The 14,389-nt window shown below is 46.4% G+C and overlaps 1 protein-coding gene and 1 long non-coding RNA gene across 2 annotated transcripts; one reads left to right on the forward strand and one right to left on the reverse strand.

Moving 5' to 3' along the window:
- The first annotated feature begins 981 nt into the window (after window positions 1-981).
- Window positions 982-13,829, forward strand: nmnat2 (nicotinamide nucleotide adenylyltransferase 2). The gene is made up of 11 exons (XM_026149343.1): window positions 982-1,195; window positions 4,085-4,173; window positions 6,650-6,717; window positions 7,515-7,593; window positions 8,032-8,158; window positions 8,241-8,321; window positions 9,459-9,503; window positions 9,654-9,730; window positions 11,553-11,654; window positions 11,738-11,805; window positions 11,969-13,829. Exons 1-11 carry the CDS (start codon window positions 1,111-1,113, stop codon window positions 12,069-12,071), a joined length of 924 nt encoding a protein of 307 aa, XP_026005128.1. The 5' UTR covers window positions 982-1,110; the 3' UTR covers window positions 12,072-13,829.
- LOC113010387 (uncharacterized) lies at window positions 4,180-5,560 on the reverse strand. The gene is made up of 3 exons (XR_003270327.1): window positions 5,473-5,560; window positions 5,009-5,374; window positions 4,180-4,448 (listed from the first exon to the last, which is right to left on the reverse strand). It is a non-coding gene; the product is annotated as an uncharacterized LOC113010387 (long non-coding RNA).
- Window positions 13,830-14,389: the final 560 nt, after the last annotated feature.

Raw genomic sequence — 14,389 nt, forward strand, 5'->3', positions numbered from 1 at the left:
TGGAACTGAACGTGTTGATAAATAAATGTTTGAGGCTGAAGTTTAAAAACATCAAAGCGCTGCTTCAGAAACATGGCCGAGGCGTGGTTCATCTGAACAGAGTCACGTGATCAGTGACATTCAGCACGTGGCTGCTTCAGTGCCTGATTTAATGGTTTGTAAGGAAGTGAGTCATTGGTGGGGTTTTGCTGTGTTTTGGTGATTCTGTGCGAGAGATAGTGAATCAGTGATCAGAGACATGGAGCCAGACGCTCTGCCTGTTCCTAAATAAAAACCAGTTCATCAGCAATTCTGCTCCCAGGTGTAAAATGCACAAAAGAAATGCACAGTTATAGAAGTTTTAGTGTATTTTATATAAACATATGTGTCCGCTGGTTAATTGCATAATGACGTGGAAGCAGGGACCTCACAGCACAGACATACTCCCAGCCTGGTGTTAGTAGTAACAAGAAGTCACCAGCGAAAGGAGAACCATGACACACGTTTAACGAAGGAAGGTTTAATCATCAAAATGATTTATTACAAAAATAGACATAACAGTGGGCAGAGAGAACAGAGTCACACTGAGGCAGATTCAAGCTGCTCTTCATATGTTTGTCCACCAGGTGTCACCAGAGGCCTGTGTTTAAAATAGCAATGAACTGTTTTTAATTACGATTCAAAGCTTCGTTTGTCCGTCGCTGGTTTGGACCAAAGATCCTGAACGTGGGACGATAACAAGGACAAAGGAATTTGACCCTTCCTGAGCATGCGCAGTAGACGGTCAGGGCTCCGGTCAGACTGATGCGCTGCTGGTCGTTAAGGGAACGACTGAGCCCGCGCGCCGCGCGCGTGCCCTGAACGCGGTGCGGTGTCTGTAACGCACTGACGCTGCCGCAGCCCCCCCCCCCCCCCCGCCCCGTCTCTCTCTCTCTCCCTCCCTCCCTCCCTCCCTCCCTTTTCTCCCCCTCCCTCCCTCTCTCTATCTCCCCATCCCTCCCTCCCCCTCTCTCCTCCTCTCCCCCTCCCTCTCTCTCTCTGCTGCGGCTGCTCCTCTATAGGCGAGCTCCACAGAACCGACAGGACCGGGACCAAGACCGGGACCGGGACTAAAGAAGAGCGAGGAGAACCATGACGGAGAGCACGAAGACCCACGTCATCCTGCTGTCCTGCGGCAGCTTCAACCCCATCACCAAAGGACACATCCATATGTTCGGTAAGGAGGTGGGGGATGGGGTGGTGGCAGGTCTGGGTGTGTTTGGTGTGTTTGGGGATAAAGATCACCGGAACCCCGGTGCTGAATATCCGCGCTAAAGCTCCGAGCCGGACTCCGGCCGCTGTCCGGGAGGGTGGTGCTGAAACGGGCGACGGCTCCGGTAAAATCCCGACGACTCAAACAAACGCAGTACGGAGCAGCCCGGGCCCACGTTCAGGAAAAACACGGAGCTGCCCCTCAACCCTCCGAGCCAAACCGTGACAAAAACACGCACACTGGTGTAAGGAGGCCGTCAGCGTGCGGGGAGCAGACCGGGGGTGTTAGTGCCTTGCTCGGCCGCCTTTCCCTGCGCGTTAGCGGAGGTTACAGGTCGGAGTGTGGTCAGAACATGTTTTCATCATAGAATCAAAACGACTGCAGGATCAATGATGCGACTGTTAGTGTGACTGTTCTGCTGGACGTTCAGAGGCCTTTCATCGCGTCACAGCGGAAAACACGACGGTCAGCGATCAGTCTCCCACGAAGAACCGCGTCACGAATACAGTCAAATTAATAAACAGGTTTACTGTAATATCAGGAGGCACAAACAGAAACGGTCTGTTCTCAGCTGGAGACATTCTCGTGATTCATTTCTGGAAGATGAATAATTCACAGAGATGGAAAAACGTAACAGAGTTTAACGTTCAGCTGATGTCATTCACTGGGCTGTGTCACGTGACCTTTCAACGAGCAACGATCTCTTTGAAGTGCAAAGATCGATAAGAGTCATCGCTGTTTGTCCTTTAAATCCTTCTGAACTGCAATTTATCCATTAAAACAAACATCAAGTCATTGTGAACTCAGCTCTTCTCCAAACGCAGTTCCCTGCTGGTGAACTTGTGTCCCTGTGTATGTAGGTCACCTAAAACCAGGTTTGTGGCACCGAATTAAAACTAAATGTGGAAAAAACCTGAAACGATGTCCTGCAAATGTGATGCGAACGTTTCTGTATCACTGTGAACCGAAGAGATCTTTAAATATGACACCCACCATTTACACACAACTACGTCCCACAAAATGACATTTAAAATATAAATCTATAAGAAGGCTGTTAGTTTGTGTTACTGCACACTGAGTTTGAGGCATATTCACGATCACACTGTTAAAATGTTCAAACTTTAAACAATAAAACATTAAAATGAGAAAAGATTTTCTTCTGTTCCTGTTGCTTCTGTTTCCTGTTTCCTGTTCTTCAGCGCCTGGCTTTGCTTCTCTCTCCTTGTTTCGTGGACTTCCTGTTTTCTTGCTGAACTCTTCTCCACGTCCTGCTTGTTGTTCTTCCTCCCGCTGAATGTCTGAACTCTGAAACTCTTTAATCTGAAGTTTTCTGCCTTCATGTGGTCAGAGCTTCTTTTTCATCCGCTCACAGTTTGCTTGTTGAGGCTGATTCTTCATTAACAGCTGTCACCCCCTGATGGGACAGGCGACGAGTTCTGGATCAGAGGGTCACATAAACTCTAACGTGGTTCCCACGCCTTTGTTTTAATCAGATACAAATACAAATGTAAGCTTTTGACAGTGTGGAGCAAATACAGCCGGATAGAAAGCGATGAGTCTTTACTGTTGAGCTTTCTAAAGGTTTTATCCTCATTGATTAAACAAAAGGAAGTTAATGATCTTTGATCCTGAAGACGCTTCAAGTAAATAAAAGTTAAAGGCTTCACGACTGGGCTGAGAAACGTCGTGCCATCGTCTCTGCTCTCGGCCTGCGACTCCACATCTTTCTTGATGTGTGGGTTCAAACATGGAAGCAGCTCTCTGTGAATAAATGATGTTCTTAGATAACAGAAACAGTCTGCGAGGATAAACGAGGCTCCTTCTACACTCGGTGAAGATGTAGGCTCTTCTGTCCTCCATCTCTCATTATATTATCCACCTTTTTCTTTTGTTAGCTTGGAGCTCCAGTGGAGACGCCTGTGTGTTCAGTTTGATACGGCCGTGAGTCGCTGCAGAGACCACAGCCAAAATATTTCAAGAACCTAAAGTGGGACAGAAAAACAGGAAAAAATGATTTGGACTTGGGGCTTGAATGTAACAAGCAAAGGAACTAAACCCAGCTGTGCCCCCGCTGACCGTCGTTAAAGAGTTTTTCTAGTTTTTGTGTTTTATTTTAGTTTGTTTGTTTATTCGATTCATTTTTGTTTTCTTGTTTTCATTTCAGTTTAGTCTCAGGTGTTTTCCAGAGTGACTTCTTTTGTTTCACTTTCATTTTTATTGCTTTGACTGTGACTCAAACTGGCAACAGACAAACTGAATCCAGTCCCTCTGTTTATGTAGCGAAGCGTGTAGCAGTGTGAAAGTGTCAGTGATGGATGCTGTTTAATGTATGCAGTGTGTTAAAAAGTGTGCAAAAACCTAAATAACCCAACAGACCAGTGGAAGCTGCCCAGAGAGGCTGAACGGCCTGAGAGAGCCGGCTTTATACTCTTCACCACATCCACCCTTCAGGTGCAGCCACTCACTGCTTCACCCAGGTAGAAGCAGGAGGCACAGAGGGCGCTAGGCTAGGCTAGGTTCAATTAGATTAAGCTAGGTTTAGTGTTTTATAACTTTGGAGCTAATTATGATGAAGGGATTCAGCGCTGGTATTACAGCACGGACACTGAACTCACGTCATGTAAAGATCTCATCAAACCACCAACTTCAATTCACTTCATTTTTTGTAGTTTTTATTTAACTTGAATGTTTCTCCATCCCTGTTTTTAGGCTTAGCTCAGCGTAACTTTGCCATAGATTTGGTATTTGTTTGTAAGTAAACCAACCTGCTGCAAACATTGAACCATGGCTGACAAAATCTTGGACAATAAAACATTAAAAAAAATCTTTTTATGTTTGTTCCTTTGTTTGCAGAAAAAGCCAGAGAATATCTGCACAAAACGGGACGCTTCATTGTGATCGGAGGGATCATCTCACCGGTGCACGACTCCTACGGGAAAGCTGTGAGTGAGCCTTGAATCGTTTCATGGGGTCGGTGGCAGTTCGTTCTGTTTTTCTAAACTTTCCTTCATGAAGATGATAAAGGATCATTTTGTAATTCTCAGTTTGACCTCATGCCTCATTGTTTCTATGCATAAACCAGATACAATGATGCAGGAGCTTGTCTGTTCACGTTGTTGTTGCAGTGTTGTGTGGTAGCTTCAGTGCAGAGCTGTGTTTTCCTTATAGGCTGGCGTTATTAGTTGATGAAGGTCGCTGATGATGAGGAGGAGTTTTTCTGAAAAGTGACAAAAATGATTCAAGTCAACATCGTGAGAGTTCAGCCCTGTTCAGGATAAAACCCGTATAGATCCTTCAGCTAGAATTAACCAAAAACACATGTTTGCATTGTTAGGGGCGTGGCCTCTTTGACTAACAGGTGGATGGTGACACGGGCGGCTGTAGCTGCTGCTAGGCTATGCTAGGCTTCATCTGAGCCAACTGTAGCCTCTGAAATGGCGCTCTGGACGGCGTTTGTGCCGTTGGCTGCTGTGAGGTTGTTGTACTCACAGACCTATCAAGACGGCTAAGCTGCAGTTTGGGTGCACAGTGAAATCCTGTGCTTGGATGTAGCTTGCTAACTAGCATTAGCTAATAACCCGTCACTGCTGGCACCATAAAAACAACATAAATGGCCAAAATGTTGACGTGAAGCTTAAAAACCAACAAACAAGAAAATGTCCTTGTGACGTGGCTACTTCCATCATTTATATACAGTTTGTGATCATTGGACTTTTCTGCAATAAATAATTTAAATCTTGAAATCTAGGTACAGTTTTTCCCAGAAGTGCAACCAACCTCAGTAAATAAAACTGCACGTTGAAAATGACGGTAACACGTACGCAGTGCTGTGAAACAGAACGCCAGGAGGACCAGATTGGAATGAGGCCAGCCAGGCATGCGCAGAAATATAAATCATCCAGTTAGAACCAAACAATTTCTGCTCCGCACGAATGGTAATAAGGTTGAAAAACAGATGTTACATCTTGGTTATTGTTAGTATTGCGGACAGATGCCTTTAACATGCGGCTTCATCCTCCTGCAGAGTGCAGACTGTGTTTCGTATGTTAGAGTCGAGCACAGATCGCGCTGTCTGCAGCTGCAGCTTTCCACTCTGCTTCCTGCAGGAATTAATGAAGGTCTCGTCCTACTTTTGCTCTGCCTCTACAGAAACACACAACATGAATAATAGATGCTACAGAAATCCAGTTTCATCCACTTTGCTGTTCGTTCCAGTTATGTTTGTTTTCCAGCATCGTCACCTGCAGCTGAACGATCCCAATGATGGATTGTTAACGATGGAGATTATTCACATCGCTCATCTTATTAGTGTGTCAGGCCCGATGACTCACAAACCTCTCTGTCCTCAGAAAGCAGTGCGTCAGGCTTTATTCACAGGTGGAAAACGCGACGTGGCCGGCTTTAGAGCCACCGTGAAAGCAGAACATTTCCCACCTGCTCTCCGTCTGTTTTATCCAAACGACTCCTGCTTTCATATTTCATTGATCTGGATTTCCCACCATCCCCTCTGAACGGCACACATTTTCTTTAATGAGCTACCAGAAAGACTCTTAATTACTTTGAAGTTTTTTAATCCTTTTGGTGGGAGGAGGACCTCGCAGGGGTGAAACACATGAGACGACACAGAAAACTGTGGCTTAAGAAAAGATAAGAGCCTGATCGATGGATGAATCTCAAATCTAACGAGGATAATCAGTCAGAGCTGAAGATTTGTTTTGATCTAGATCTTATTTTGGTTGGAAAACTCATCTTTCTGTTACCTGGATATTAGTTCTGAGTTTAATTAAACACCTGAGCTGAACCGTCCGAGGCAGGGTGGAGTGGGTGGAGGACGAGTGTCAGGGGTGAAAGGGAATGTTTACAAGATGGCAGTGAGACCTGCTGTGATGGTTTGGAGACTGTGGAGGCCGAGCTGAATGGTTCAGATGTTCACTGGGAGTCAGCAGCATGGGCGGGATCAGAGTCACAGAGCCTGGTTTGCACACGTGCAGGAGGGAGGGTGGATATATCAGACAAAGCTGCCAGGCAGCAGGAAAAGAGGAAGACCGCAGAGGAGCTTCATGGATGTAGTGAAGGAGGACATGAAGAAGAAGAGAAGGACTTAAATTCAACCTAATTTGCTGGTTAAAGATGTGAATAGTGCACATGAACTACAGGACTCTGTTTAATTCAATTTAGTTTGATTTATACAGCGCCAAATCACAACAGTTTACACTGTCAGGTAAAGATCCCACAGTAACACAGAGGAATCTCAGAAAAGCCCAACAAGCAGATGGGCCACTGTGAGCAGGAGCTTTGGCAACAGGAAGGAAAAGCTCACTTTTAACATCTTCTCAGTGAGTTTAGGATGAGTTTCCTTTCATGCTTGTTTTTCATGTTTTTTTAAACGTGGCTGACGGCGCTGCTCTGTGTCTGCAGGGTCTCGTGTCCAGCAGACATCGCCTCACCATGTGTCAGCTGGCCGTGCAGAGCTCTGACTGGATCAGGTGAGACTCTACCCCCTTTAGAGGCTTTTACTCTGGAAATAAACACGTTTGAGCCATGTTAGAGACAGGACTTCCTGCAAGGAGTTTCACATTAAAAGCTCTGAAATGCCAGTATGTGGCTCGTTGTTTATTTGTTTATTTTGGGGCCGTAAATCATAAAAGCAGCAAAACTTTTGGTAGATAAGTTGCAGAGTTGTGGACGTCATGCAGGTAGAAACATGAGAGTTATTATTATTATTTAATAGAAATAACCCTGATATCAACACTTTGTGTTTATTGTTTATTATATGCTGTCATCAGCTCGGTGGTTTTCACGTTTTTGTTGAAAAAACAGCCAACGTCAAATAAAACCACAGAAGAAGTGAACAAATGTCCCCTCAGAGAGACAAAGCAGCTGTGCTGGTGCTCAGTGGCCAGAGCCGGAACATGAAGTGCTCCTGTAATGTCCACATAACCGTGTTTGTGCTGTTGGAGCCTTTTTAATGCATTTATCTGAACGATAATATGGCTGCTGTGAGGTCACTGTAACAACAAGTAACGCCCACGAGGTTTGGGGTTTGGGTGGCTGAAACTGAGAACAGGACACTAGGTTCAGGTTGCTGAATTTGAGTGAAGCCACAGGTGATTCGTGTCCAGAGAGAAGCCGTGAAACACTGGTCAAAACCAGACGATTGTAAAGAACCCCGTCGTTCCCCGCAGGCTCTTAATGTGAAACATCTGCAGGACGTTTTATTGGCAGCTGAGACTGAAACTATCATTTGTGTCCTCATCATTCTTTACCTGTTTGTTTGGTGAAGGGTGGACCCCTGGGAGTGTTACCAGGACACCTGGCAGACCACCTGCAGCGTGCTGGAGCATCACCGCGACCTGATGAAGGTGGGCGTTTCTGACTCTGTGTATCTGCAACGCCCCTCAGTCTTTTCATTTCCATTAGAATCGGTCATTGTAGTAACAGCGGCTGGAAAGACATCGTCGAGCCCTTTGTTGACTCATTTCCATGACTCTTCTTTGGTCTCACTTTAACTGGTTGAGCTGCTAAAGGTCTCAGGATCAATTCAAAGTTTAAAGACGCGTATTTTAAATTTCTGTATTCAATATTATTTCAAACCTTCCAAAATGAAAAAGCATCATCAGAAGGTGACAAAAAAACTGCTCTAAACTGCTCTACACCCGTCACTGAAATGAGGCTCAACAGCAACAAACATTCCCACTAGTGAAATGCTGCCCCCTGCTGGGGAAAGAGTTACAGAAAGCACCTGTAACAACTCCGAGATGAAGCTACAGAAGAGTTTCTAACGATGTTTGCGTCCTCAGAGAGTCACCGGCTGCATTCTATCCAACGTCAACACGCCGTCAACCACTCCTGTGATTGGTCAGCCACAGAACCAGACCACGCCCATCTACCAGAACAACAACAACATGAACCACACGCCCACAGCCAGTGAGTCATATTTCAGGTTCTTAATGAGTGTTAATGAGCTGATGTGTGGTGCTGGGCTCTAAACGTCCTCTCTGCCTCTCAGTCAAGCTGTGGGGGAAGATCAGCGAGAGTTTGGGCAAAATCTGCTGCGCGCGCCCGCACATCGAACGCTTCACCTTCGTTGGTAAGAATTTACAAATAAGAACATTACAAAATAAAAGCTGAAGTTACAAAATAAAAGCTCGATCCCTTATAAATGCCAGTTCGGATCGAGGACGAGATGGAGAAGCAATCAGAATTTGATGTCTTGACTTTACACACACGACCACAACATTCACACATAATGAAAATAACCAATAAACAAGTGTTTTTATGTGGATACATGAATATGTTCTTCTGTGCTGTTCATTCTTTCTTTCTTTCTCATTACTGTCTAACATAAAGTTTTGATATTTCTCTATAAAAGCAACAAAAACACAGCTGATCTGGACGATCCGCCCTTCCCTCCTCGTGCTGCTCTGGACTTCCTCCAGCACAGCTGCTGTTTTTAGTGTTTGAACCTCAGTTGGGGGATTTTTTTGGAAATGGTGATGTGAACTTTGTGCTAATTACTTAACAAAGCGATTTTCAAATTGAGGAAGCCTTGGAGTTTGTGCTCGGGTGTAGATAAGCTCACAGCACAGGTGCCACCCTCACCTCTTCAAGCGTGCCGCGGCGCAGTCTGCTCATGTGACTGCATTAAGCCTGCACGTTTTCTAGTGGGGGGAGAAACCAAACATTGACATGTGCAGAGCGGGGACATAGATGGAGCTGCCAGGCTGGAGGAAAAAGAGGAAGACCTCAAATAAGATTGATGAAGGTAGAGAAGGTCTGTGTGACCGAGGAGGATGTGAGGAGATCCACTGTAGTGAGCCCTGGAGGGAGCGCCTGAAAGAAGAAGAAGAAGTAAAGGATGAAACATGCTCCTCCTGATGCTCCTGACCTGATACCTGATGAGCGTGCTGCATGGTCAGATCTGCAGACTCAGCTCTTCTCACCTGTGATGATCAGTGGAACAGAAGGTGATGCCTGATTGGTCAGAACTAGCAGGTGTGGCAGAAGTCCAGAGGTGCAGAACGAGAGGCCCTTAAAGTTTCAATCAGCTAAATTCAAATTGGGGTTTTTGTATGAGCGGCGTCACAAAACATTTGGTTCCACTTCACAGCTCAGTGTGTCAGTAAGAGCTGTCTGAAGACAAGGCGGCACTATCACGAGGAGCCTGCGTGTGCCCGTGTTTTGCTTCACCGCCGTGTAATCACATGTGTTTGTCTCTCTGTGTCAGATGAAAACGCCAACCTGGGGACTGCGATGAGATACGAGGAGATCGGTGAGTGGGGTCTTCAGTGTGTGGACCTGAGCGGACTCGTGTGTCGTGTCCTCCGGTTTTCCTTCCTGCTGTGTTTGTTTGTTTGGATCCGGTAAACATGATGTTTACTGAGGGCGTGTCTCTTTCCTCCTGCCTGTTTGCCGTCTGTAGAGTTGCGCATCTTGCTCCTGTGTGGCAGTGATCTCCTGGAGTCCTTCTGCATCCCTGGCCTGTGGAAGGACAGTGATGTAAGCATACCATAGCCCCTCCCACTTACATGTAGCCCCGCCCCACTCACATGTAGCCCAGCTCCTCAGCTCTTTTCCCAAACTGTAGGCTGGATATAAAAGATGGACGTAGCTTTTGGGTGTGCGAAGTGAAGCCGGTGCCTCGAAAACTATTTGATGTTCATTTTGGAAATAATGTCTCCATCAAAGTAACGCAGGCAGTAACCCGGAGAGCAGCTTTCACAGCTAAAGCTCTCAGAAGCTTAACTCAAGGCTTCAAAAGTGGACTTCAGGGGCTATGTCCATTTTCAATATACAGTTTAATCCCAGGACTCGGCTGTAACGATGAATGTTGTTGACAAGGGAAAATTTTCCAGCATTATTCTCTCCAAAGCGGCACTGCACGCAGAGCAGACGATCCATAAATGAGATTTATGCAGTGAAATTCACCAGAAACGCAGCGAGGTGTTTTTAGAGGCCGGCTGGAAGTGTCCGCGTTGTCTCTTCAGCCTTCGGCTGCATTAGAAGATGTAAAGTTACTAAACAGCCTGAGCAATAACAAGAAATCCAGATTTCTCACTTCCTGTCGAATGTTTATTTGGAGAAACAGAAAGACTTTAAGAAACGTTTCTATGGAAGATAAACGGGGACACCTCGTGTCGGTCTGTTTGTACGACTTCAGTGAAACCGTAACACTTCACACATGAGGCTAGTTACTTTTATTTTGAAGTCTTTCGAACTGGAGGACACAGAATGGTCCCGTTCTGATTGGCTGCAGTTTTCCTGATAGCAGCGTTTCAAGGCGTGACGGGCCTGAGCTGCACAGACGGCTGATTTACGATGCCGGTGGGGTGAGAGTGCTGCTGCTGACATCACTAAAGGCAGCTTCAGGTTTTGCAGAAACGTCACTTTCTGTGTTTTCATGGAGAAATGAGTCTCACTAAATGAAGACTCATAAACGCTGTGATCCAGTTTTAACGTTCGTTATAAACTCGCGAGGACTGAAAAGTTGCAGCAAACTTTCCTGCGTCAACAACCGAGGTGAAGTGAACAGGAGGCGATCGATCGACCGCTTGTCAAAGAAAGCGTCAGTGGTTCACTCACCTGGTGTGTGTGTCAGAGCTAGGAGGAATTTATTTGACTGCAGGTGTGTTTCCATCCACCTGTTTTTACTCACATTTTCAGTCTGAGATAAAAACGCGATGGAAACGCCAAAAATCAAATAAATCTGAAGTAATGTGACTTGATCGTCCACCGGAGAGACCAGAACTGCTGAAGCGAAGTCATCAGCTGTGATTGAAGCGGCGAGGAAACGGTAACCTTCCTCATGTGAACGCTTAAACTGACAGAAATGTCTTATTTTATCAGATCATTCAGGTGATTCCATCACATTAACGTGTTATTCTTGGATTCTTCTAGAGCAGCTTTGCATGATTTACAGTTTAAAATAATCCTACTGTGTCTTATACTGGGCCTCAACGCAGCCCCTCAGTTCATGCTCTGTCTGAAATGTGCTTTTTAAGTTCCTCCCCCTTTGAGCCATCCTTCTTCTGGTTGGCTAATCCCTCACAAACATAAGGTTTCAAGTCTGTGTGCCTGAGGTGACCATGTAAGGACAAACCCTCTCTGTGACATCATACGTAGCCAACAGTGGAACAAAACGGAGAGTTTAGAGCAGCTCACAGGATTTAGATTCATGTTAACTGGAGATGAGCATCAGCCATCAGAACAGGACATAAAGAGAGCAGCTCAGTCAGCTTTTCTTTTGCTCTGATGAAGCTGAAGTCGTCGTCCTGTCGTTCAAACCGATCTCAGCCTGAAGCTCGTCTTCCTCTGCTTTCAGATGGAGGTGATTGTGGGAGATTTTGGGATCGTGGTGGTTCCTCGTGATGGCGCCGACACAGAGAGGATCATTAATCACTCCTCCGTTCTGCGCAAGTTCAAGGTCAGAGCTCACCTCCAGATCACATGACCTTTGACCCAGAGAAACATCCTCCAGCGTCTCAGCTCATTTCTGTTCTGTTTCAGGACAACATCATCGTGGTGAAGGACGCGATAAGCCACCCGATGGCCATCGTCAGCTCCACCAAGAGCAGGTGGGAACTCAGATATTTAGAAAACGCTTTCGCACCAGCGTCCACGTTTCAGTTTCATGGTTTTCAGAGTTTTAACATTCAAAGAGGTTCATTAAAATGAATTCACTCTGGATCCAAACTGTTGAAAGCGTGACCTTTACGCCGTCTGTTTCTCCGCCCACAGACTGGCGCTGCAGCATGGCGACGGCCATGTTGTGGACTACCTGAGTCAGCCCGTCATCGACTACATCCTGCAGAGTCAGCTGTACATCAACGCCTCGGGATAGAGACGACAACAACCTGCCCGCATGAAAACAGGGAGACTGGAGGAGGAGGGGGAGGGGGGGTCCTACCTACTACCATCATCTATTTAAAACACGAGCCCTCCTCCTCCTCAATCGAAAACTTGTCTGTCTTCTGTGTCAAACATATACTCTTCTTTGAGCTGTTGCTTTCCAACAGGAGCGTTAGTGCTCCTCCTTCTGTCTGTGTCATGTGACTTTACATCAGGGGAGGGGGAGGGGGGTATTTTGGGAGGTCTTGGGGACGATGCACAGAGGTAACTCCTCAGGGCTGTGGCGGCGACGGCGGTGTTTTCTCTTTCTCGTTCTTTATTAAGGTCTGCGAATGCATGACACAGTCGGGCATGCTCAGTGTGCGCAGGATCGTGCTGGGCGGGGCTTCATGCAAGAACCATTCATGAGCTCAGGATGCCGGCCCGGCTTACACATCCACAGATGCTTAGTCCCAATCTGAAATATGGTCCACTGAAAGAGACAGACAGCTGCAGCAGAGCAGGATGATCCCCATGAATTTGTTTGAGCTGTTAAAGATTTCGGCACAATTAACCCCGTCACCAAACACCTGATGTTCCACCAGGTTCCACCTTTAACCACACTTCAACCAAGAAGCGCCTCCGGCTGACTGAAGATGACGGAGAGCTGCAGCGGTAAGATCAGAGCCTCCCTGAATCGACACTCCTTATTTCCTTAGACCACGTGGACCAGTCAAAACCTCTAGGCTGGATCAGTGCGTGGGTCACTCAGGTTGCAGTACCATGTAACGGCCACTAGTTGCTGACTCCAGTTCAAAACCTTCTTGTTGGATGACCTAAATGTGTAATGATGGCGTGCAGGAAGTCTCGCCACCACCTCCGGCTCTAAACTGCTTTTCTCCACACACACCAGAAATACTTTAAGGACCCAGAGCACCAGGCTCAGTCTGTGCACGGTGCAGCTACAGTAGCTAACACTGACCCGTGTTTCCAGTAAGCTGTGAAACACCAACCCCAAATCCTTCCCAGGCTTTTCCCAGGCGTCACACTCGCACGGTGTCCGAGGAAGGAGCTCCAGGGTCGGAGCAGCGCAGGGCGAAAGGGTCTAGAAGCTTCAGTCGTCATTCAAAACTAAAGTTAGAAAGAGCTCACACCAAGTGTCCGAGCGTGATGACTCAGCAGCACCAGCAGGTGGCGTTATGCTTCATTGTGTCCATCTTTATTTACAGTCTGTGGCGTTCTTGCATGAGGCCCGTCGTTTCCTGCAGCTCTTCTGCAAAAATGTAACACCGCGACGCTGCTGCCACATAATCCGGCTCTCAAATCTTCCACACGTAGATGCGCCAGGAACCAGAGCTCGGCACATACTGCAGGTAACCATCAGGCTGTAGCCAAGCTTAAGCTCTGCAGTGATGAAGATGATGTCCTCGGCGGCAGCAGTGTTCAGCATCCTTCCTCCTCGTTTGCTCCCGTTCTTAGACTGCATGCTTAGACAGTTTGGTTCTGGCATGAGTGTTTATCACTTGGTAGATTATAATCTGTTGTGAACGTGTTTGCAAAAAAAGAAAAACAAAAGAAAGAAGTTAAAAAAAGATCAAATATCTATATGAAAAAAATAAAACATCGCTGCAGCGGGGATCATCGTCTCCCACGTCCGGCCATTTCTATTCGCTCTGTACAGAAGGCATCCCCGGGACACGTACGATTTCTACACGCGGTCAGGCGTGTGTGTGTGTGTGTGTGTGTGTGTGTGTGTGTGTGTGTGTGTGTGTGTGTGTGTGTGTGTGTGTGTGTGTGTGTGTGTGTGTGTGTGTTTAAAGGATTGGTTGCTTTCAGTCACTTTTTTTGTATCATGTAGCTGAAAATTCGTATTTTTTTAATTAATCTGCCTTTTCTGTTGCACTCACTTCTTCTACATGTAATCTGTGATGGCATTTTAGGTGTGTGTGTGTGTGTGTGTGAGATTTATGAGCACAAATGTGTGTTTACAGATCAGGACAGAGGTTTAATTACAGTCATCAGTGTCACTCTCCAAAGAGGATGTAAGGAAACGTGAGTTTGACCGTTTTCAGCTGTTTGTTTGTTTCGCTGTGTTCGTGTCCACGTCACCGCTCTGCTTCTGAACTCATTTGAAGCTGTGGTTACATTCACACCTCGCTGCTGCCAAAATAAAATATTTCTTTGACTAAAGCACCTCAGCCTCTCTGACTCAGATGGGCTCATTTCATCCTGCTCGTCTTCAGCGTCCGGTCTGTTGCGTCGGATGTTTGACCCACACACAGAAATACCAGTTACATGAATCTAAGAAGTGATGAATAATGAAGTGAAACA

This window comes from Astatotilapia calliptera, chromosome 18 (genome assembly GCF_900246225.1).
Source record: "Astatotilapia calliptera chromosome 18, fAstCal1.2, whole genome shotgun sequence".
NCBI lineage: Eukaryota > Metazoa > Chordata > Actinopteri > Cichliformes > Cichlidae > Astatotilapia > Astatotilapia calliptera.

Bases quoted from the DNA above. Each gene is read 5' to 3' on its own strand.
- nmnat2 (XM_026149343.1), top strand. From the start codon at position 1,111: ATGACGGAGAGCACGAAGACCCACGTCATCCTGCTGTCCTGCGGCAGC. The intron at 8,159-8,240 runs GTGAGTCATATT...TCTGCCTCTCAG, and splicing joins GAACCACACGCCCACAGCCA to TCAAGCTGTGGGGGAAGATC. The intron at 9,731-11,552 runs GTAAGCATACCA...CTCTGCTTTCAG, and splicing joins GCCTGTGGAAGGACAGTGAT to ATGGAGGTGATTGTGGGAGA.